The 25,390-nt window shown below is 43.2% G+C and overlaps 1 protein-coding gene across 1 annotated transcript in view; it reads right to left on the bottom strand.

Moving 5' to 3' along the window:
- Positions 1-6,124: 6,124 nt before the first annotated feature.
- The window catches only part of GALNT8 (polypeptide N-acetylgalactosaminyltransferase 8), a 39,646-nt gene continuing 20,380 nt past the window's right edge, over positions 6,125-25,390 (bottom strand). Inside the window, exons 6-11 of the mRNA XM_056862315.1 lie at positions 22,302-22,416; positions 18,110-18,295; positions 10,380-10,517; positions 8,778-8,873; positions 6,619-6,786; positions 6,125-6,283 (exon numbers count right to left, since the gene is read on the bottom strand). Of these exons, the coding sequence (XP_056718293.1) occupies positions 6,125-6,283; positions 6,619-6,786; positions 8,778-8,873; positions 10,380-10,517; positions 18,110-18,295; positions 22,302-22,416 (862 nt within the window). The remainder of the gene's footprint in view (positions 6,284-6,618; positions 6,787-8,777; positions 8,874-10,379; positions 10,518-18,109; positions 18,296-22,301; positions 22,417-25,390) is intronic.

The following is a 25,390-nucleotide window of genomic DNA, read 5'->3' on the forward strand; positions in this document are numbered from 1 at the left end:
GTCACTCCCCTCCCCAAACCTCTCCCTCCTCAGGCTCCACCCCAAAAATCTCCACCGATGGTGAAGACGGACCTGGCAACCCTATTCCCAACTAGGGTTGCCAAGTGCTTGGTGGTGGCGGGCAAAAACCCACTGATCCACCCCGCTGCCCACCAACCAGCTGAGGGTCAGCAGGCAATGTGTGCACACACACCCACATGCCGTGCCCACATCACTTCTGGGTTTACCCAGAAATGACGCGGATGCTCTAGCAACCTCCGCCGAAACTCCATGAAAACCAGTGGAGCTAAGGGACCTGGCAGCTCTATTCCCAACCCGGATTCAGCAACCCTCCATTAGCAAGGTAGGAATCTCCCCCAGAAGACGAGGTTGCTTATGACTCAGTGGTATCATATAGGAGTACAGAGTACATTCCTATGTTTATGTATGACCTGCTGACTGAAAATACAACTTCATATATCTGACAAAGTGGGCTTTAATCTGCGCATGCCACAATGGCAGTATCCATATCTTGTTGGCTATTGCACTACTGTTGCTTTACAACAACCATTTGCAAGTGCAATATCCACCAATTTGTGGAGGAAGCCAGCATTATCATCATCATCTTCATTTATAGTCCGCCATTCTCATTCAAACTATACGCAGATTCCAAAATATAAAAATAAATTCACAGAAACAGCAAAGACTTTCAATAAACAGTGCATTAGGACTAGGATTACAGAAATGGAAAGCAATGCAATTAAAAAAAACTGTCTAAAGCATGGCATACCATAATGCAGAAAGTCTTCAACAAAAGTAGAACACAATGCAGTAAAAGGAAGCTGATAAATACAATAAACATTACAACAGGTTACAATCCAATGAAAGTAAGTCTTTAAGGTTCCCCTTTTTGTTTTTGACCATATTTTGGCAGCAGCTGCCATCACAGTCCAAGGATTTTCACTGTATGTATGCAAGAAAATATTTTAAAACAGTATGTTCCTTTTAAAAGGCATCTTGTTAAACAAAACTTGTGCCTAAAATGGTGAAGTGTTACTATTAATGTTATGCATAACTTCAACCCCTGACATTTTGCAATTCTCTTCGCCTCCTGCAGCAGCCATTTTGTTGTTGGCTCTGCCTCCTGTGGCAGCCATTTTGTGGTTGTGCCCACCACCGTGTCAGCATACCAAAAGCACCTGCAGGCTTTAAATGGTGGGGGACCCCTGCTCTAGAATAAAACATCTAATGCACCAGGAAAAACGAGCAAATGTTAGTCTAACACCTCTCACTATGAATATTTGTCAAAACGTGTACCAGTTATATTGGATTTCTTTTGATCTGCGACCCTGCTGTTTCATTTCAGGCCCTGGCACACCAAGGCATGCCACGAGATGCAGCAAACCGAACGAGTGTGACACGGCAAGAATACTGAACGGGCCTAATACGATAGTCAGTTGCTGTAGCAGAGACTTGTGCAACAGATAGAGGGTTCCTTGTTAGCCAGCCATGAGCTGCATCTGAACGCATCTTTTCAAAAGACCTCAGTTGCTCTGCACCCTCTTTGATGTGATAACAAAAACTCATAGTCTGCATAAAAATGGCAAAGAATGCTTTCCTCCGTAGACTGTGGCAGCTAGAAGTAAATGTCAATTAAATAAAAATTAAGCCACACAATCAGAATTAATGTATTTTTAATGGCTGGCAATCAGCAGGAGAGGGAGGGGGTAGGAATGGAGGGAAAGGAGACCATGTAGGGTTGCCAGGTCCCTCTTCGACACCGGCGGGAGGTTTTTGGGGAGGAGCCTGAGGAGGGCGTGGTTTGGGGAGGGGAGGGACTTCAATGCCATAGAGTCCAATTGCCAAAGTCGCCATTTTCTCCAGGGGAACTGATTTCTATTGGCTGGAGATAGCAGGAGATCCCCAGCTAGCACCAGGAGGCTGGCAACCCTAACAACCTGGCTTCAGAAAAACATCATTTTCAGAGAATACCTGGAAATGATGTCTTGTCGCTGATATGAAGTGGGGATGAGATTTCTAGACTATGCCGCCCCAAACCACAGAGTAGGGTAAATTCTTAGTCTGGTCAAATCCTATACTGACATGTTGATATCATGTCAGCAATGTGACATCATTCCTGGTATTTGTGCGAAATGATGTCCCGCCATCAGCACAATGATGCTATTCTGGCGATTCCACCTCTCCCCCCCCCCATTGCCCAATCAAGTGGTGGCAGGTAGCAAAAAGGGAGACCAAGAGGTGGAGCGGGAGACCTGGTCTCTCTGTTAATAAAAACAGTGACTAGTATCCTATCACTAGGGTTGCCAACCTCCAGGTACTAAAGAAATCAGCACGAAGGCTCTGTTCTTAAACATCAAATTATATTCACCAATTATGAGTATTCCTTATTTATATAACACACTGTATGTATCAAAATAAACATAAAACATTTCCACATTAAACATTTCCATTTAAAGTTTCTTTAAACTTCATTATATACAAGCTATGCAGATTCCTTGACTTTCGGCTGCGGGAAGCAGCCGCAGTGCGATTTATGCTTTAGTTTGCTATTGAATTTCATTTGGACTCTTCTGTAGCTTACACTTGAGTAACTGATTTTGAAATTGACCAGTGTGAATTAACACTTTGTATTATCTTGTGGAAATGTTTTATGTTTATTTTGATACATACAGTGTGTTATATAAATAAGGAATACTCATAATTGGTGAATATAATTTGATGTTTAAGAACAGAGCCTTCGTGCTGATTTTTTTTGGTATAACCTCCAGGTACTAGCTGGAGATCTCCTGATATTACAACTGATCTCCAGCCAATAGAGATCAGTTCCCCAGGAGAAAATGGCCGGTTTCACAATTGGACTCTATGGCATTGAAGTCTCTCCCCTCCCCAAACCCCACCCTCCTCAGGCTCTGCCCCAAAAACCTCCCGCCAGCAGAGAAGAGAAACCTGGCAACCCTACCTATCACTCCACTAGGCCAAGTCTGAAGCCTAAGAAGCTGGCTCTGAACCCCTTTCATAGGTCAGAGGATCAGAGTGTAGTAGGATACAAGCTACCCTTTTTACCTGGGGACTTTGCTCATTTCCTTTTTAGAAAACTCTTCCCACACATCTGTGCTTGAAGGTACACGGGCAACCTGCTGAGCTCCTTCTTCTCATCCCTCAACTAAGCCAGCACAGGGCAGGAGTAGGACTGCCAACTCCAGCTTGGGTAATTCCTGAAGATTTGGAGGCAGAGCCTTGGCAAGGCATGGTTTGGGGAAGAAGGGGACCTCAGTGGGGTATAACGCCATAGTTAGGGTTGCCAGCTCTGGGCTGGGAAATACCTGGAGATTTTGGGGGTGGAGCCTAAGGAAGACGCGGTTTGGGGAGGGGAGGGACTTCAATAGGGTATAAAACCACAGACTACACCTTCCAAAGCAGACATTTTCTCCAGCTGAACTGATCTTGGTTTCCTGGAGATCAGCTGTAATAGCGGGAGGTTGCCAGCCACCACCTGGAGGTTTTCAAACCAGTAATTTCAACTGTAGGTATAGTTGTAATCAAAAACACAGTTGTAGGCTATATAAATAAACCAAATGTGTTATATTTAAAGCATATATTATGTGGCATGAAAAAAGCAAATAGTTTTTGTTATATGTACATTATTATTTCCATAATGTAACATAAGTACACATCAACAACAACAAAAATGCTGCAGAGCAGGCGTTAACAGAAATACATATAGACATAGCAAAATCTCCTTCTTGAATTAAGTATGATAGGCTGTTGTTCGTTTGGTAGTGGTATAGGATACCGGTAAATGCCTGTTTCAAATCTTCTTCAGCCACCCCAATAATTCACGGAAGCCTTATTCAATTCAATTCAGCGTCTGGGTTTGTGTATATACCTCAGAAATGCTTTAGCTAAAACTATTTGCTTTTTTCATGCCACATGTTATATGCTTTAAATATAACACATTTGGTTTATTTACCGGTATATAGCCTACAACTGTGTTTTTGACTACAACCACCTGGAGGTTGGCAACCCAACATACAGTCCACCCTCCAAAGCAGCCATTTTCTCCTTGGGAACTAATCTCTGTAGCAGGAAATCAGTTGTGATTCCAATAGAGCTCCAGGCACCACTTGGAAGATGGCATTCCTGGCCTGGAGTTTAACATTTGTGTGATCCCTCCACTTGAGGATCAAACTAAACATGATGATCTGAGATTTTAAAAGAGGATCCCCTGCTCTGGAGACACCCACCAAGGGGTCGGGTCTGTGCAGTCAAGGAGTGGAGACCGTGCGCCCAGCTAGGAGTACTTCAGCTATTCCATGAGTTTGAAGGTCACACCAAGCAATACACCCATCTATGAAAACTGGCCAACATAGAGAAACCTACCACAATCCATATTCCTATTCTTCCACAAACACAAAACAAGAACTAAGAGGTCAAATAAAGCAAACAGGTGAGGCCATTTCAGTGTATACATTTATTGACATATATAACACGCATGTCTGTAGCATGTTACTAAGGTATTAAATATTTAGCAGTAAAGGTTTCGAACACATCCTGAAAAACCATTTATACATTTTAAGATCAGAAATGTTGAGGCTGGGAACTTCTAGTTTAAAAGATAATCAGAGAATTGGAGAGAAAAGTCATGACGAACAGGTCTCTCAAGAAAGTAAGCTTGGTTGCATGATAACTATTAAATACACAGGGAAGTATTCCAAACCTGTGCAAAACAGTAGGTTATTCAAGAAGGCACATAACAAGTAAATCCATAACACTGAGACTTAGAATGCTCTTTACCTCCTTGGATGTATATATTTGAAGGATCCGCCATCTAGAAGTTATTCCCTGCCATAGTGAGGAGGATAACAACCTGTGTTGAATTTCCAAGCAGGGGAGGTCTTAGCCCTGTGGCATCCAGGGCAGGTGCCCGAGGCTGAGCAGGTCCCCGACCATCCAAATCCCCATCCCTGCCTCTACGGAGGAGGAAAGAAGAGGAATAGCTGGGTGGCTGCACACCCCTCCTGGGGCTTGGGCAGTAGCCAAGCTGCTCAGCAGTCTCCATGCATGCCTACCCCAAGCCCCACCTGGTTAGGGATGCCAGCTGCCAGGTGGGATCTGGGGATCCCCCAGAATTATGGCTCAGCTCCAGACTACAGAAAGCAGTTCCCCTGGAGAAAACAGATGCTTTGGGGGTTGGACACTATTGCCCTGTACCCCACTGATATCCCTGCCCTCCCCAGACTCCATCCCCAAACCTCCAAAAGCTTCCCAACCTGGATCTGAAAACCCTACCCCCATCCCCTGCCAGTGGCCAGGGGGGATCTGGCAACGCTAGCTGGGGATATCAAACAGGAAACACGAGATCATCGCAGGAGAGGTAAACACATTAAGTCGCCTTGTCCTGCATCAGACCATTGATCCATTAAGGTCACTATTGTCTACTCAGACTGGCAATGGCTCTCCAGGATCTCAGGTTAGGCTTCCCAGGTCCCGCAGCTCCACTGGCGGGAGCTTTGCGGGGCTGTGGCGGACGTGCGCAATGCGCACATGCGCCTGGTGTGGCACACGCGCGCACCCCACACAACGCACCTGCATGACTTCCCGGTCTACCCGCAAGCAACGTGGATGCTCTAGCAATCCCGGCCAACTCTATGGAACCCATAGCTTTTCAGCCAAGGTTGCCAGAGCGTCCACGTTGCTTCCGGGTAAACCTGGAAGTGACGCATGCGGAGCGTGCGAGCACGCGGGCCCACTGGCCTTCAGCTGGCTGGCGGGCAACCCGGTGGATTGGCGGGATTTTAACCGCCACCACTGGGCACCTCTTCCCCGCAGACGCCGCATGCTGTATTTTCAGGAATTTCCAACACATTTAAAAGGCTTGCATTCCTCAGTCTCATCAACACAATTCTACCCCAAAAAACTTCCTTTTCAGAGGGTATGATTTCCAGCCACCTAAAATGCAGTTAACAGCCAAAAATCAAATGTTCAGCAGCATCTTTTTAAATAAGAGATTTTATTCTTCACGCTCCCTCTAGTCAACATTTTCTTACTTGTACAGATTTCCTCTAGTTCTCAAGCAGGTATTTAAAATCTCACGTTGTTTGTTTGTTCAACTGAACAATATAAACTATCCAGCAGTTGCTTTTCTTCCCCAGTCTTTCACAGTATGTTGAATGGTCCACTTTTGACCTGTGCAGTTTTGCAAAACAAGTCTGTAAACTGATGCCCCCTGATCTTTCACGATTTCAAGACATCTTTTAGTTTTTCTGTTAGTTACAGCTGCCCCCTAGAACAAAATGCAAAATAATAAGATTAAAATTAATTATTGTTGTTCCACAAATAATTATTGTTCCACAAATACAGGTAGAAATAAAAATGTAAATCATAATAGTTTGAATAAATATATTCTTAAAAAATCTTCTTAAAATGCAAGTCTGCCAATTTGCAAAGCAAACAATATTTATAGGACATTCAGACATTTTTGTCCCACAGAATTTTCTGATCCAGAGAATCCCAATGCAGCCAAGAGAAGATGACCTAGCAACTTGTCCTAAGAAATGCATGTCCTTAATGTTTGTTCTTTCTGAATTATTTAAGACACAGTGGAGTGTAAAACCTTACCTGTTTGAAGTCCCAGTGCATGCTCAGGCCCTTTCTAATAGCCTCATCACATTTCTCTAGAAAGGGCAGCTCTCCTTGGCCTGTATCAACCATGCATCGATCAGCTGCATTACGCTGAGATCGTAAACCTCCAAGATAGATCTCTCCGGTGCTATGATAGAACATGTGCTGGCAAAGAACAGTACATGGCATTTTAGTAACATCTTAGTTAATCTGACCCCAACATCAGCCAGCAGTATATACGGTAACAGTATCCAACACATAAAGCCAGATTCTCCATGAAAATCAAGGTGATCCTTCATTGTGGCCGGGCTTTTTGGACTTAGTCCATTGCTAATCCACCCTATTATAGCATGCTTTTGAAATTTGGACACAGACTGATTGGTTGGATTCCATGGGATCTGTTCCACCAATGGAGGCACTTTTCCCCAGTGGAAGGATCCTCTGCTTAAAAGCTGGATCAGTAGGATCAAACTATCAAATCAAGCCTGAAATGACCCTAGAAGCTAAAATGACTAAACTGAGGCTATCGTACTTTGGTCACATTATGAGAAGACAAGAGTCACTGGAAAAGACAATCAGGCTGGGAAAAGTTGAAGGCAGCAGGAAAAGAGGAAGACCCAACAAGAGATGGATTGACTCTATAAAGGAAGCCACAGCCCTCAATTCGCAAGACCTGAGCAAGGCTTTAAAAATAGGATGTTTTGGAGGACATTGATTCATATGGTCACCATGAGTCGGAAGCGACTTGACAGCACTTAACACACACACACACACAGGATCAAACTGAATAATTGGGGGGAGAAGCATGAGAGTATGTAGGACACTGTGGTACAAACTGTTGCTCAGCTATGAAGGTGACTTGGTGGCTCACCAGATTAGCTTGCACATTAGCTGGTAATCCTCAGACTAACACCCCTTGCAGAGTTGTGAGGGAGTTCAAAAGGGATAAACAGAGTTCTCCCCCACCCCCCTTATTCTGTGTTTTGATCTGTGCTCTGTTCTACTGTTCAGGACTTCTAGTTTAATTAGGAGTATTTCTCACATTATTTCCAGAACTGAAGCATAGAGCAAGTTTAGCTCATTAGCATCCCCCCTTACTTATGCACAAATACACCATGATAAAAATGGTTTAAAAAACCACAGACTCGATGCAGTCATACATATGACTGCATCAAGTCTCGTACTGAGCAGTATTTTACCGAAACACAAGTGATCTTCTGTATACTGGTAAAACACCACTCAAACAGACTCTTGATACAACCATATGTACAACCAACATAAAGATTGCTTTATTTGCAGTATTTTAAGAACATGCATATGCACAAGAGTGAAAAGGGTGCCAATGAACCCAGAAAACTGAAAAATGTGTATGCCAAAAATGTGTAGAAAATTTGGAGGGGGAGGGAAAGAACACTGGACAATTCATAAGTGTATCATTTCTACTCTGGGAAAACAGACCTGGTAATTTTGGAACTCCAAAATCTGGTGAGAAATTGAGAAGAATTTTTGACCCCCTCCCCACCTCCAGCTCTTGCACGTGGTTACTATAATAAAAGAGGGGCCTGTCTGTACCTCATACAGAGAGATCTACTTGCCTTGCTCTTCCAAAGCACCACAGGCATACACTACTTTAACTAGGGTTGCCAGGTCCCTTTTCACCACCAGCAGGAGTTTTTTGGAGCAGAGCCTGAGGAGGGTGGGGTTTGGGGAGGGGAGGGACCTCAATGCCATGGAGTCCAATGGCCAAAGTGGCCATTTTCTTCAGGTTAACTGATCTCTATTGGCTGGAGATCAGTTGTAATAGCAGGAGATCTCCAGCTAGTACCTGGAGCTTGGCTAGCCTAACTTTAACCAGGAGCATGAAGAGACTTTGCTGTGAGGGACCTGGGAGAAATTGAACCACAGGATCCCTCTATGTGATGTGTAGACCTCCCCTGCAAAAGTAATCTTTGCTGAACCCTCAGCAGAACACAACACAGATGATGCTCGAGATCTGCAAACTGCATAACTAGAGATCTGCACTGGAAATAGATTTTTTTTAATTAGACAATTTGAGATCGCAGATATCACTTATATACACAATGGTTATCGTCTTCAGCGCTTAGTGAAAGAGTCCAGCAGATGCCAACCCTAAATAGTATTTGCCTTAAAATTACCTGTGAGCTGTATCCATGACATCCATACATTATGGGAGTATTTTCAAGCACTGGGCCTTGATCTATGCAGATGTCCTCGCTTAATGTGTTTTTCATCTGTGAGGTAAAGGAAACTTGCTAAAAGACTGGCTTTAGAACTATTAATGGGGAACAAAGTGAGAAACAATGATATGTAGAACACCTTAAAAACTTGATCTCCTCATTGCCAAGATCAGTAACTCAATCATTAATGTGCTGAGGCTATTACAATAAGCCCAATGAATGTCCAATAAATATAAAAGACTCCACCAAAGACAGGCAGGGCAAACTGGTTTTCTTAAGGTCTGATAACACAGCTACAAGGTTGTTCATTGGGTTTCTTGAACACACAGGACCTCTTCCACATTCATTCAGATTTGAAAGCTGGTATGTCTTCTTCAAGTAAGTAAAAGCAGCAAGGAACTCTGAATGTGATTGCCTTTGTATTATAAATTTTGATGTTGGGGGGTTGTATAGATTTCACGTGGTCTTTTCTCAAGGCTTCTGTCTCCACATTCCTGTGAGGACAGATGTCACCCTTACAAACTCCAGCAATTTATTTTCCAAGTAAACAAGCCACTGACTTTTTCATTATAAGCAGAGATGTAAGCCATGTGTCTACCTTAGGGTTGCCAGGTCCCTCTTTGCCACCAGTGGGAGGTTTTTGGGGTGGAGCCTGAGGAGGGTGGGGTTTGGGGAGGGACTTCAAGGCCATAGGGTCCAATTGCCAAAGTAGCCATTTTCTCCAGGTGAACTGATCTCTATCGGATGGAGATCAGTTGTAATAACAGGAGATCTCCAGCTAGTACCTGGAGGCTGGCAATCCTAGTCTACCTCCTCACTACAAACAAACCATTTTATACTGAATTGACTATTTCAGCTTCCTCCAAAGCATCCTAGGAATCATAATTTGGGGAGGGCGATCATTAAACTGGTAGAGCTTCTTCAACTTTCCTGACAGAACTTGGCCCCCAGGGTTTGATGTGGAAAGACAAGGGGCATTGAGCAGAAAGTTGAAATGTGTGGTTTAAAAATGCCAAATGTGTATAGCTGCTAAAAGTGTTAATTTTCACTTGCTAGGCAGGGGGTGGAGTTGAATGGGACCATTCCAGAATGGGAGGAAGATGACGAGATCGTCTGTAAAAATGGATCAGATGAGAGAGATATCCAATTCGCAGTACATATTGTCATGAGAAAACATGTCCTCTTCTATGAACACCCACACACATACCCTACATTAAGGTCAACAAGGGATTTCCTGCTTTGAGTCCCTTAAAGCAGACACGGCATACAAATATGTGTAACATCTCAATAATGGCCTTTTTTAAAGAGGAAAAACTTCTTATAGGAATGGCAATTAGGAAGGAGGAGAGGTGTGTGTGGAAATGCTTGATCATCCAGATGCCCTTCAGACGATGCCTCCAATATCATGGAATCCCTTCCCCATGGATGCTCTCACACTCTTAACCCTATTTGATTATTATTTTTTAAAAATCAAGATTTTCCTTTATGGAGTAACTCTTAAGGGATAAAATATATTACTACATTGAGTTATTTGCATGAGAAATGCTTATGTTTACTTACTATTCCATAGGCCACAATGGTAGTCTGAGGTACTAAATTAGGATACACATTTTTGATATACCAATCAAAGCTTTTACAATTCAGTTTCTTCCTTAGTTCTTTTCTAGAAGAAACATCTCCAAAGTCTATTCCAGGTTTCTGTGGGGGGGGAAGTATGAAATAATGTTTATTACATTTGGTGTAGAATAACTTGATGTGGTTGAATATAAACATTTAAAATTCTACTTGAACATATTAAAAATACTTTATCATGGTTTTTCTTTAAAGGACCTCAGAGTCCTTTAAAGGACCTTGCGTCGGCGAGTCAGCGCACATGCGCGATCTACTCAGCTCTGCCCCAAAAGCCTCCTGCCAGAGGAGAGGGGGGACCTGGCAATCCTGGAGGTTGGCAACCCTAAATATCAGTGGTTTCTGGGGTACCACTCACACTATTCAGTTTGTGCTACTAAAAAGGGGGTTTAAATGAGCGAGGATCCAGAGTGATCCTGGAGATGGCATAGTTTGCGGTTGTCGCGAGAATTTTTTGTATTGAACATTAGTTCATATTAAAAATATTAGTTTATATTAAATGAGTTTGGGTTAAAAATAACCACACTTATATCTTAATATTATAACCTATAGCCACACGAAGACCTGACTTTTTAGCTGACCCCAGTTTCCAATTTAGGGCCTCTGATCTTAAAGCAAATTGCAGGCTAGAGACTAGTTACCCAAAAGAAAACACACCAGGATGCTTGTAATTGTTTAAGGAGAGAACGAACATTTGGTCCAGCAGCAATCTATCTGCTAAATTGGGGGAACTTGTCACAAACAAACAAATTGTCAGAGACCCTGTTGAAAATAACATTCTGGGAACAGAAAGCTTCAAAGCAAAAACATGGCAAGCCTATCTTCGGGAAAACATGAAAGGAGGGCTGTTGTAAAAATCTTTCTCCCACAGTTTTACCTATAAAAGAGCCTCCCAAAATCCTGGTATTTTGTCATTCTAGGGAAAGAGATCAGGCTTCCCAGTTGTTGCCATCTCTCTCTCTGGAATTGACCCAGAGGCCTCTGTAATTGTTTGTCTGTAATTGTTTGTCTTGCATGTGTGTAAGTTTTGTTATATTCTGTCATATATATATATATTTAGTTAAGTATTGCTTTTTCTCTTTGCTTTATATTTCCTTGTAAGTATAATAAAGCTGCATGATTTACTTTATCTGTTCTGTGTGCTGTGTAAGAGTTTTCTCCAGATCTCTCTGGGTTGCTTTTTGGTAAGTGAAGCAGGCAGAGAACCATGCACAACGAACTAAAGTTTTTGCTAAGCTTTGGTGAGTAGGCTAGCAGAGATTTTCCATTTACATCAAGGACCGAGGGAGAGGGCAAAAGGAAAATTCTTCCAACAGTTGGTGCCGTCAAAGACTCGGATGATGTCTTGGCAATTTCTCTGTTTATGCCAGGAGTAGGTAAGTATTCCTCTTCTTTTTAAAAGTTTAGTTTTAGCAAGCGTTTAGTTTAAGGCTTTGTTTAGGTAGCGAATCTGTTTTTGTGACAATTGTGAGTAAAGGATTGTTACTGTTAAGGAACTGTTTTTGTGAACAAAGGAGCTTAAGAAGCGTTAAGTGTTTAGAAATTTCCAGTACTGTAAGTGGTTTGAGGATTTTTTGGTGTGTGTGTATGTATGTGTGCATGATTTTTTTTGTTTGTTTTAGATTAAAGGAATTTGATAGTATTAAAAAGGTTCTAAGAGCTGGGCTTGAACCTTAGCATTAGAGATACTACGAGCCGGCCTGATATCTCTACAGTAGAATAAGTGATTTCCCAATACCCCCCCCTTATGAGCTGGGTCTAGGGGAGGGGGATGGTCTATAGTATGGTGTGTTTTAGGGCTAGGAAAAGCCAGATAGGATCTTTTGGTAGTAGAATCTTAGAGGATTTATGAGCTGGCCTAGATCCTATATTTTTAATGCCTTTATGAGCCGGAACTAGAGGCATTAAGGCCCCTCTCTACGAGCCGGTTTGGGGAGGTGGCAAAATAAGTAGATTAGAAGGCTTACGAGTTGAACTGGGCCTTACGCAGTTTATGAGCGGGGCTAGACTGCGCGCTTTTATATGTGGTGGCAAAATAAGTAGATTAGAAGGCTTACGAGTTGAACTGGGCCTTACGCAGTTTATGAGCTGGGCTAGACTGCGCGCTTTTATATGTGGTTTAATGATTAAAGAGATCTCTGTGTGATATTTTTTTTAGATAAGTGTTTTTAAAATTATATGCCTTTGTTTTCTTTTCTTTTTCTTTCTTTTTTTTGTGTGTAACCGGTTATAAATGTCATTGTGTCTGGGTATGAGTATGTCTGAAATTTGAATGAGTGATATTGTGCTTGATTAGAGAGGTGGTCTGTAAGACTCAACAGAATGCATGTTGTAGCGGGAGTGTGATTGTGTGTGAGCAATCTCTGTGTATTCTTTGTAAACCTAGCCCACTCAAGTGTTTTCACAAGCACACTTATATCCCATTAGCTTCAAATAAGCTTGCCCACCCTCTGACTGGGACTTTACCTATGATGCCTCTCATGCTGAGAGCCAAAATGGGAAACCTCGTGTCAAGGCAAGCAGGTCCTGTTAATATCAATGAGCCCATCAAACGCGGTATAAATGGGCAGTCTCCTTTCCCTCTGAACCACCTTAGTTTTATGAGTTTATTGGGGAGCAGAGCTAAGCCGTAAAAGTGCAGAGCTCTGTGCTCCAATATCCAGCTACCCTTCCCCCTTTCCAATTTATAAGCCTCGTTGCACCAAAGCTGAGCGAAAGGGTTTTTACCCCTCTCTCGTGCTTCCAACGAAGCCCCTTGTGATTTCTCCGTCTCCTTTTATTGTGTGTGTGTGTGTGTGTGTTTGTATAAAGGAACATGGGGGGGAAATAAAGGTTTGTTCTGATTAGTTCTTAGTGCGGTTCTGAAAGAATGCCACCCAGGAAAAGGGAGCCTCCTTAGTATGACGGCCTGTTTTCCCTCTTTTTAACCCTAAAATTGAAAATGTGTAGCTTTTAGTCATGATTTGCAGTTGCAGTAAAACTTCCCTAGCCCAGAGACGTCTATCTGGCACAGGGAGGACATAGCTGTATAACATGTTTTGCTCTTATATGAAATAGGATTGTGTGTATGTTTTACCTTTAATGAATCAATATTTAAGGTGCCTGCTTTGTGGGAAAATCGGCCGGTTTTTCCCCAAACTAGACATCCCTGTTCTCTCAAAAATGAAATGCGGTTTTCGCACAGTTGGCAAATGGAAAGTTAAGTTGGAGCGTTGCAGAAAGCATGTTCCCCCACTCTTGCGTGCGTACTTTTCTGGACTTAAACATCTATATGTCTCTGGTACAGTAAAATCATGTACCAGACGCCCAAAAATCACATCTCCAGGCCATTCCGGGAGAATCTCCAGGCCATTCCAGGAGACCTCTTTCTCATCTAAAGATAGCTGTCCCTCTCATGGGCAGGCTTTGGCCCCTTGTGCCTATATCATTTTGTTTTGTTTTGTAATGCCATAAATTTAGTTTTAAAACTGGTACAAAAAGACAGGCTCCCTGGCCCTGTCCTACCCACCCACCCCCCAAGCTCCAGTTTTGGCTGCACAGCTTGGTTTTTGCCGTCTACAGCAGAATCCCCTGTTGTTGTTTTTAGCCAGTCCAGCAGGATGCCCAAAAGCCCTCTGCACAGGTGCAGAAACACAGTCCTTTTGGGTAGTCCTTTTGCTGTCACCCTTGCTCCTTCTTTGGAAATAAGAGCTCTTGCTTGTTTGCAAAGTACATCACATGTCTAGCTCCATTTTGAAAGGATTTTTTTTTTAAATCCTTTGGGAAAGTTTCACAGGTCCTGTTTGGGCCCCTCCCCCGGCAGGAACCTTGTGGTTTGCTTTAATTTAGCAAACTCACACCAGGACCTCAATACCCAGGGAAGCACAGAAGCCCTATTATCTTTTATTTTATTGTTGTTTTTTTATTTTAATTATTATTGTTTTGTTCTCATTCCAATGTATTTTTGCCTTAATTTGAAAACAGTTTTGAAACTTGATTAGTAAACATTGGGTGCCTCGTTACTCTCCCAACCTGGAACCCACCCCGGCTCCCACAGTGCACTCTGCACGTGCCCAGGAAATATATGAGCCCATTTTTATTTATTTATTTTGAATTTTGAATTTGGAAGTTTTTGCAGTTCTATGCTAAAATTAAAAGTTTTATAGGGGAAATGCCCTTTTTTTTCAGTCCTTTTTTCCCTTTAAAATATGAGTTACTATGGTCTTTTGTACTTATAAGTTTTTATTTGATGTTGTCATTTTGGACTTTTTCAATTTTTTTTAAAAAAAATTTGTTTTATGTTTGGCATTTTTGAAACTTTTCAAAGGCCCCAGTTTTTTTTAATAGAACTGCTAGTGAACTGCTTTGACACCCCCCAGCTTCTTCATTCCCTTAAATGCCTGCCAAAAGGTCACCTGGGATATGAGGGGGGGGCAACATGCAACCCTGTAGGAACCCGGTTGCTAATAGAGAACTCACAGTTCCGCCCCTTGCAAGCACTGCAGCAATCAGCGGAAGTTTTTTTGTCTTTAATTGTGCAGTGCACACCAATTTAATACCTTTAAAAGCTTTGGGAATGCCCCAAGCTGCCTGTTTTGGTGGCAGGGGAAGTTCTGGTTTTACAAATGGGGGCACACGATAGCCCAGGCACCTCATTTCATGAGTCACCTGGGAATGGGGGGAGGTTGGTTGGGGAAACCAGTAATCTTTTAATTTAGTTAAGTTATGTAGTTATGTTATGTAATGATTGGTTAAGTTTTGTACTAATTAGAAGTTATTTACTAATACTGGATTGTCGTGGGTGAACTCACTTCCCACAGCCATGATATATTCCTGTTTTATTTTTATCTTTTATTTTTATTTTATTTTTTATTTTTTATTTTTTAGCAGTAAACCAAATTTTATTTTTATTTTTATATTTTTATAATCTTCCTCACTACACCAGCCTAACGGAGGAACGCAACATGATTACTAAATATGTTTTGTCTTTTCTTTAATACTTTTGAGGGTCACCCAAGGAGAGGTGCAGAATTACAATCCATACCGGCTGAAGTGGCATAACATCCAGTCAGGGGATCTGGTGTGGACACTGACATGCCACAGGCACAACGAGTTCCAGCCACAGTGGGGAGGGCCGCACAAACCGCTCCTGGTATACTACAACCGCTCCTGATATACTACCAAAATCCAGTGGAACCATGCTTCACATGCACAGAAGCTTGTCAACCCTGAGACGACTGCAGAACGTGCCAGCCAAGAGCCAGGCCAACCAAGGAGACGAGAACCCTAGCCCAATTCCCCCGCCTCTCTTTACGCTACAAGAGGGGGCGCGTCCTGCAACCACCAGCCCAGTACCCCAATGCGAACTATTTTTTTTTACATCATGCCACCAGCCACCAGAAACAACTCATGACCCTTGAAGCTTTTTTTTCTGAGCTTTGCTTTAAAATTTTGCTTTGAACTTTGAGCCTCTGATCCACAACAACGGACACTTGCTGACAGTAAATGTACAAAGTATTGCTTTCCCATCTAGATTAGTAAGAAACATTTTTTATAGATAGTCAGGAGTATCCCCATTGGACAAGACTCTGAAAGAAATCCCTCACCAATCCCCAAGAAGTTTAATAAAAAGAAAGGGAATCCCAACACCCCACGACAATCCAGAACAATTTAGGGAACTATGTAGATGCTTGTGTGTGTAGTATTTTTGGATAGGTACTAAGCAATGATTGTGAATGTTGATTGATGGCGGGAGGTATGTTGTTTTCATTTTTGTGTGGGTTTGGGTATGAGATTGTTGAATCTGTGAAAGGGCTTAAAATACAGGGCTGTTCTGTTCACAGTTTTAGCCAGCAAACTAATCTGAAATATTCTAAATTTAGTTATTTTAAATATACTCCAGAATTCTTGATTCTGGGCATGGTTTATGCAAAGCAAGCATTTGTTATGAACAAATGGGGGACCTCAATATGACAACATTTAACTCTATAGCAAATTGTAATAAAACGGTCCCAATATATATTACATCTATTCACAGACCCAGCAACTTCATACCTCTTTGCAATGCCCACACACACATTGAAGGAGGAGCTTTATAAAAGTGCTCCACAGAGCGATGGTATGCGGATAGGAGAATATATTAGAAAGTATAAGGGGAGGTACCCAATAAGTTAAGGAAATAGAATGTAGGGAATAGTTTCGGCAGCTAGCTGATAGGGAAAATGGAAGTGACCTGCACACCATGACACCTATGCAAACATAAACCCCAGGAGTATTTTTCATGTACGAAATTGATTTCCAAAATTGACAGGATGGGTTAAGATACTTGTGTAATGATTAGCACTCTGGACTTTTAATCCAGCGATCCGAGTTGCGTACATTATGATTCTAATCTTAGTCATTTCTGTTACTGTTATAATTATGCTATATTGCCTCTCACATTGTATGCCAGCAATATTTACACTTTTAGACCACCACCTGATAAGTAATTTGGGTTATTTTTAACCCAAAAATGGGGGTACTGTCGCGAGAATTTTTTGTATTGAACATTAGTTCATATTAAAAATATTAGTTTATATTAAATGAGTTTGGGTTAAAAATAACCACACTTATATCTTAATATTATAACCTATAGCCACACGAAGACCTGACTTTTTAGCTGACCCCAGTTTCCAATTTAGGGCCTCTGATCTTAAAGCAAATTGCAGGCTAGAGACTAGTTACCCAAAAGAAAACACACCAGGATGCTTGTAATTGTTTAAGGAGAGAACGAACATTTGGTCCAGCAGCAATCTATCTGCTAAATTGGGGGAACTTGTCACAAACAAACAAATTGTCAGAGACCCTGTTGAAAATAACATTCTGGGAACAAAGCTTCAAAGCAAAAACATGGCAAGCCTATCTCCGGGAAAACATGAAAGGAGGGCTGTTGTAAAAATCTTTCTCCCACAGTTTTACCTATAAAAGAGCCTCCCAAAATCCTGGTATTTTGTCATTCTAGGGAAAGAGATCAGGCTTCCCAGTTGTTGCCATCTCTCTCTCTGGAATTGACCCAGAGGCCTCTGTAATTGTTTGTCTGTAATTGTTTGTCTTGCATGTGTGTAAGTTTTGTTATATTCTGTCATATATATATATATTTAGTTAAGTATTGCTTTTTCTCTTTGCTTTATATTTCCTTGTAAGTATAATAAAGCTGCATGATTTACTTTATCTGTTCTGTGTGCTGTGTAAGAGTTTTCTCCAGATCTCTCTGGGTTGCTTTTTGGTAAGTGAAGCAGGCAGAGAACCATGCACAACGAACTAAGGTTTTTGCTAAGCTTTGGTGAGTAGGCTAGCAGAGATTTTCCATTTACATCAAGGACCGAGGGAGAGGGCAAAAGGAAAATTCTTCCAACAGCGGTTACTGAGGGAGGCTGAAAAATACACCACATCTTGGATTCAAGAGATCTGGGAGATCCTGGCTATGATTTTATCTTATCAGTTTTAAGATTTATGACCATTGTTCGTATCAATTGTAACAATTTATATGTCATTAAAGGTTTATGAATGAATGAATGAATGAATGAATGAATGAATGAGATCCTAAGAGGGATCTGGGAGATCCTAAGAGGGAAAACATTCAGGCAAATTATCTTTCAGTTATTCATATTTACTTATTAATTACAATAAAGTCAGATAGTAACCTCCAAGGGAATATTCCATGCATAGTAGACCATGTGTTTATACTCATCCATCCACACTTCTGCTACACGCAATGCATTTCGTTTCACAGCCGGAGAAAAATCCAGCAGGTAGGGCTTATGAGCTCTCTCTAGGTGGGCGATCCTTGAACACGGCAAGACTTCAATTTTCCCTCCACACTGCCAGGTCTGCAGCCACAAAGAAAAGGGCTTCATAAAATCAGCACATATGCAGAGTCTCCAGTCTTTTAACCAGTGCACACTGCATGAATGAACTTTGGTAACAGTAAAACAAAGAAGGCCATTAAAAGGAGGACTCCTGTTGAACATCTGGAGGAGTGATGCATTTCTGCTGAGAGGGCTGCATTTCTTTGAACACAGTTAATTATTTTATTTATTCAGTGAACTGGGTGCTACCGCTGCAGACACTTGCTCAAGGCAGATAACACTAAAACAGTAAAACAATTAAAAATTCAAAACAAACAACAAACCAGGGAAACAAAACAAAACCAGTTCCAGCAATTACAAAGACAGGAGACAGAACCATTGATACTTTTCCCCCCCATCAAGTCACAGCTGATTTATAGCAACCCCATAGGGTTTTCAAGGCAAGAGACGTTCAAAAAGAGTTTGCCATTGCCTTCCTCTCACAACCCTGGTATTCCTTGGAGTTCTCCCTTCCAAATCCTTGCCATGGCTGATCCTGCTTAGCTTCTGAGATCTGACAAGATCAGGCTAGACTGGGGCTATTCAGGTCAGGGTATTGATATTTTACAGCAGTATAATATAACAATAGAAATGGGTTGTAAAAAACATCAACAGACCATCAAATGCTAACATAGGGGCCTAACGCACTCAGTATATACTACGTTTTAAAAACGTGTTATCCAGGTTAGATCGCACCTCAGACCTCCCATTTCGGCTTGGAAATGCTTTGGAAGCGCCAGACATGTGTTTTTTCCCAAAAACGCCTATACCACGATATATTTCGTTATGTCGTTTCAAAACCGGCAATCCAAGGGGTGCGTTCAGTTACATACGCTATTCAGTTTTCCTCCCCTCTTTTTGCAACACCCAATGAAAAGCCTTTCTCCTCCCATCCCACCTTCACCCTCCCCTCCCGTTTGCATCCACCAATCATTATTGTTACTTAATCCCCCCCCCCAAGTGCTTGTGGTCTTACAAAGGAACACGGGAACGTTGGAACATTAGAGCAACCATTTTTATTTGTGCAGGGTCCCAATCAAACATTTCCCTCACATGGAATGTCCTTGAAGTGGATTTTGTAAACGGTTCATGGGCTTGAGGGGGAAGGAATGCAGAGGAGGGCGAGGGCTGGAAAAGTAGTGAAATTGCTGCGAGTGGCAGATGGGGGAGGGGGAAGCAGCACGAGGAGGAAGGGAGAGAGACTGAGGGATAGAGAGAGCACCCGCACACACACACACACACACACACACACACACACACACAAGTCAGGGCTCTCCTGCCGGCACAAAGTTTCTCCCTGCCTGTTCCTCCCTTTCTCCCACTGCTGGGGTGCCTCCCTGCTCTCAATTTTTTTTTTTAATGTGCTTGTCCCAACGAAAAAATGCAAGATCATTGGACCATTGGAAAAGACGGCAGCTCTGTGATTAGCACTGTGCAAGAAACGGCTCATTTTGGGGTTTTTTTTGGGGGGGAATGCCTGCATAAGTTGTGATTAGGGTTTCCCTGCAGTGCAAATGAGGCAATTCTTAATGGAGTACAGCGCTCCTTCGGATCAATGATATTGCGCATGCGTGAAAAAAAAAAGGGGGAGGGGAGGCGGAGAAGCATCAGCGACGTAGACATGACGCAGTGCTCCCCCACGCTCCTTCTTGCAATATGACGATATGACGATAACCCATCTTGGGAGTAGTCTTAACAGGCACGGTGCGATCGGAAATGAAGAATACGCATCGAAAACACACACACCGAGCACGATGATAATATGCTGTAAATTGTTGGTGCAATAAGCCTCATAGATGGGATAACACTTCAAAGAAAAGCCTGAGTAGATGGGAATAGTTTCAGCCTCAATCACTGCAAATTCTGTGCCAGGTGAGCCTCAATGAGGAGGACAATTAGGGTTGCCAGGTCCCTCTTTGCCACTGGCGCAAGGTTTTGGGGGGCGGAGCCTGAGGAGGGTGGGGTTTGGGGAGGGGAGGGACTTCAATGCCATGGAGTTCAGTGGCCAAAGCGGCCATTTTCTCCAGGGGAACCGATCTCGATCGGCTGGAGATCAGTTGTAATAGCCGGAGATTGCCAGCTAATACCTGGAGGTTGGCAACTCTAAGGACAATCCAAAGACAGGGTGCCGCCACTGAGAAAGCCCTGTCTCCAGTTGTCATCTCACCCCTCCACAATTAGGGCACAGAGAGCAGGGTTGAGATGGGGAGCTTCACTGAAAGTACCAGAAAAGACAGTTCTTCAGAGTGCCTCATCGTCATCCTGGTAATGACCAGCGTTTTGAATTCTGCCCAGAAACAAACAGGCAGTCAAAGCAGATCTTTTAACCCTCTATTTAATCTAGCTTCACAGATGAGTAAGGATTAGAGTGATTCACATGGCAAGAAAGGATCTAGGCTGAAGTGAAACTAGCAACACTGCCACTTCATAGTGAGCCCCAGACATGCCTGGCAAATGGGGTTTGCCAAGGGCAATAGCGAGAAGTCTAGTGAAAGCAATGGAGGGCAGCTGAGGGCAGCAAGTTTATGGAAGGCAACAGAGGACAAAACAGGAAAAAAGAACTGTAAGGGTGTCTTCATTAAAAAGACTTGTTGGTTTCGGAGTTTGATGGTTCTCACTTCCAGTGTAAAAAGTCATTGGTCAGACAAGACCACAGAACTGGAGGAAAGAGGGCCGTACCTTTCTTGGTGAAGAGGGTACAACGCAGACACCGCGTGCTTTGCATGCATATGGTTCCAAGTACAACTTCTCAGCACTTCCGGTTAAAGGATCCAGGACTGCAGGTAAGGCTGCCAACTCTGGGCTAGGAAATACCTGGAGATTTTTGGGGTGGAGCTTACGGAGGTCAGGGTCTGGGGAGAGGAGGGACTTCAAAGGTGTATAATGCCATAGAGTCCACTTTCCAAAGCAGTCATTTTCTCCAGGTGAACTGATCACTGTCACTTGGAGATCAGTTGTAATAGTGTGAGATCAGCCACCACCTGGAGGTTGGCAACCTTAGTTGCAGGGCTGATAAAGGCCTGTGCCTGACACCCTGGAGAAAGCCACAGCCAGTCAGCATAGACAAGACTGTAGAAAGACCAATGGCCTGACTACATTTAAGGCAGCTTTACATGTTCCTTCTTGGGTGAGGCATGTAAGCCAAATCCTTTCAGCAGAGTCCTTTCTAAGTTTGTGGGTTAGGACTAGCTGTGTGTGGTATAGACAGCAGTAGAGAACCTAAGCACGTTGTCCCTTTATAGCAAGGCACAGCGAGGCTACAAGCAAACCTTTGAGGCAATACAGGATGCAAACAGGATCCATATATAAAACAGAAGTTTAAATATTTTTGGAGGAACTTGTACTGTCTTGTGTTGATATTGTGATGGTGTGTAAAGGTCCATTGAAACGTGAATCAAGCAGTGGAATAAATACTCCTTAAACAAATATATTCAGGGTGTGTTGTTATAGTGAGGTTTACTAGTGATAGTCAAAGTTTTCAACAGCACCTGTCCTATGAAGCTTTTCAATTATATTGTTTTTTCAGGATGAACTGTGGCAGACAGGATGAAACAGGGAACACCACACCTGGGAGCTATAACACACTGGTAATGATCATCTCTCCTGGATCTCTGGCCTCCATTGAAACTCCATTGGGGTATCTTGTCTGAAAATGGACTTCCATGTCCACATTGGCATGTGTGTGAGGTCCAGGGTGTTTGGGAGTGTCTGTCTGTCTGTCTGTCTATCTGTCTATCTGTCTATCTATCTATCTATCTATCTATCTATCTATCTATCTATCTATCATCCATCCATCCATCCATCCATCCATCCATCAGTCTATCTATCTATCTATCTATCTATCTATCTATCTATCTATCTATCTATCTGTTTGGGAGTAGTTTCCAGCAGATTCTTTATTTTCCTTTATGAGCAATAAATATTTTCCTTTATGAACAATAAATCATGTACCAGGTTGACTCTGAAGAAAAAGGATGTAAACCCTTACCCTGATGCCCAGCTCCACATTTTCTCCGCCATATATATGCATTCCGCCATCCAGTACCCCGATTTCTCCCAAAAACTCTCTGTTTGCAGCAAATATTCCCATGATAGAAGGGCTCCTGAATGGAAAAAAAGTTTCCTCGTGAATATTTACAATAGATTGGCCAGGGATCCTGGAGGGTTTTTTGGCATCTTCTGGGCATGGAGCAGGGGTCACTGAAGGTGCAGGGGAGAGATAGTTGTGAATTTCCTGTGTTGCGCAGGGGGTTGGACTAGACCAAAGCTTCTTAAACTATGGGTTGCAACCCCATAGGGGTCGTGTAACTGAATGTGGGCCCTGACCTGGATGGCCCAGGCTAGCCTGATCTCGTCAGATCTCAGAAGGTAAGCAGGGTCAGCCCTGGTTAGTATCTGGATGGGAGACCACCAAGGAAGACCAGGGTTGCTGGGCAGAGGAAGGCACTGGCAAACCACCTCTGTTAGTCTCTTGCCATGAAAACCCCAAAAAGTAGGTGGCGACTTGACGGCACTTTACACACACACAACTGAATGTGGGGGTCACAAAAATACCAAAGAATTTTTTTTAAATAAAATTCTTTGTGATTTATTATCAGAAAATGTTTGATTTGTATACCTATTTTATATACCTACATACCCAGGGTTGCGTAAAAATTTCTTGGGCGAAAAGGGGTTTAAGAAGCCTTGGACTAGATGACCCGGAAGGTCCCTTCCAACTCTATGTTTCTGTGATTCTATGAATACGTCCAGTGTAGTCTAGGACCAAGTTTATTAAGTTCCCAGTTATGTAAAACTAAATTTAGACTTCTGTCATGTATTTGGAATGTCTGGGGGCATGGGAGCAAGTACATTACAGTTTGAAGATAAAAACATTTTTTCCCATGGGAAAGAGAATCGTTTTAGTCTTACTGTCCACAACCAACAAATTATGGTCTGAGTTCAAAATTGATATCACAAGAGGGGATCTGCGAGACTCGCGGGATGGGGAATTCCATCCTTCCCCCCCCCCTGCTTGCCTACTGAGCAAGCCACTTCCCTGGGTAATCCAGCCACCAGCAAAGCTGCTACCGCGGCTGCCCCCTCCCCTATCTGCCAGCTCACCTGGTTCACCCCTCATCTGGTCCTGGTGGTGGTTTGGCAGCTCCTTGCTCCCTGGCCACATTACCATCCCTCTAGGATGGTGGTGGCAGCAGCAATGGCTTATGCCATGGTTGCCTTGCCACTGCTGTCCTCCTGGGGGGGGGTGAGCCACAACTCTTTCTCCTCCCCACTCCTCCCCCACATGGTAGTGGAGTTGAGGTTTGACTCTTCTTTCTCCCCCACCTGCCATAAAGCTTCACCTTGTGTGGGTGGTGGCAAGCAGTGACTTCTCGCAGCCACCTCATTGTTTTTCTCCCTGGGCAGGGAAAGTTGGCAATCTTGAACTTCTACCACATGGCAGGCTGATGGAGGAGTGTTGGTGGGGAAGGGCTGTGGCTCAGTGGTAGAGCTTCTGGCATGCAGAAGCCCCCAGGTTCAATCCATGGCATTTCCAGTTAAAAGGATCCGGTGGTAGGTAGGGTTGCCAGGTGCCCGATGGTGGCGGGCAACCCCCCGACAATTCGCCCCTCTGCCCGCCAACCACCTGAGGGTCGGCGGGCAAATGTGCACGCGGGCGTACACACCGCACGCACGTCACTTCCGGTTCCGGAAGTGCCGCCTCGCAAGGGGCCTTATATCACTCAAACTCTTAGTTTTGATGGGAATTAATACCCTTGTCAGAGGAAATGGATAGTTGATTATTAATGGAATTAGCAGTAGAAGCCTATTAAGGTTGCACGCACACAATAAAGACTCGCAGTCTCTTCTCTTAGCAAAAATCAATTTTACTTACTAACATCAGGGAAGGGTAACTTGAGTTTAAAATGACAAATTCCTTACTACATTCTAAGATTCCTATCACTTCCCAGATTCATAGCTGGGAGTTCTACAGCTTCACATCTTCACATGGTAAGATCTAAAATACAATGGCGGTGGTGGCTTCTTCTTGCTAAACAAAGAAGAAGCTCTTAATATGCAAATACTTTTACAACTGTCCTGTTTAACCAATAGCTAGTTGACACATACTGTAGGTTACATCACCTTTGATCTGGTCAGCCTGGTTACAAACAATTTAACCCTTGACTACCTGAAATACAATGAAACTCGCTGCCTAAGACCCAACAAGTTTGAGTGGTAAAGGGCCACTTTACCACTCAAACTGAGAGGTATAAGGCCCCTCGCGAGGCAGCACTTCCGGTTGTAAACCGGAAGTGACGCGCGCACACACGCGCACGCAATCCCGGCCTCAGCCACATAGCCTCCCGCCAGAGGAGAGGGGGGACCTGGCAGCCCTAGTGGTAGGTGATGAGAAAGGCCTCCACCTGAGACCCTAGAGAACCACTCCCAGTCTGAGTAGATAATACTGATCTTGATAGACCAAGGGTCGGATTCAGTATGAGGCAGCGTAATATGTTAATGAGGTGGGGGATTTAAACCCTCATCCATTTTTAAAAAGTGTTTTCAGATTTTTCTGCAAACCTGCAAATTTTTGGCCATTTATGCATGACTGTTTCCTCCCGGTCACCCCACCGACTACTTTGGGGCTTTGCCTTGATTATGCATGCATTTTCCAGCTGTCAGAGGTCACCTCGTTCTCCCCATGCATTTCTGCACGTTTTGCCCGTGTTTTATGGATGCTGGCTAAAACAGCCTCCAGAAAATGCGGGGAAAACACGTGGGGAGAGCAAGGTGACCTCTGACAGCTGGAAAATGCATGCATAATCAAGGCAACACCCCAAAGTAGTTGGTGGGATGACCGCGAGGAAACAGCCATGCATAAAAAAGCCTTACTCTGTGGTAGGGTTGCCAACCTCCAGGTAGTGATTACCGTAGATAAATATAAGTTAGCCTGCTGTATAGTGAGTTAGCAAACAAGGAACAGCAGAAAAAACAAACAGCAATGCTTTAAATGCTGTAGTAATCTTATTCAATTTAGGCATGTACAAAAACACAATTATGAATTCATTATGTGTACAATAGTATGCATGAAAGTCA

The sequence above is a fragment of the Euleptes europaea genome, chromosome 17 (genome assembly GCF_029931775.1).
Source record: "Euleptes europaea isolate rEulEur1 chromosome 17, rEulEur1.hap1, whole genome shotgun sequence".
NCBI lineage: Eukaryota > Metazoa > Chordata > Lepidosauria > Squamata > Sphaerodactylidae > Euleptes > Euleptes europaea.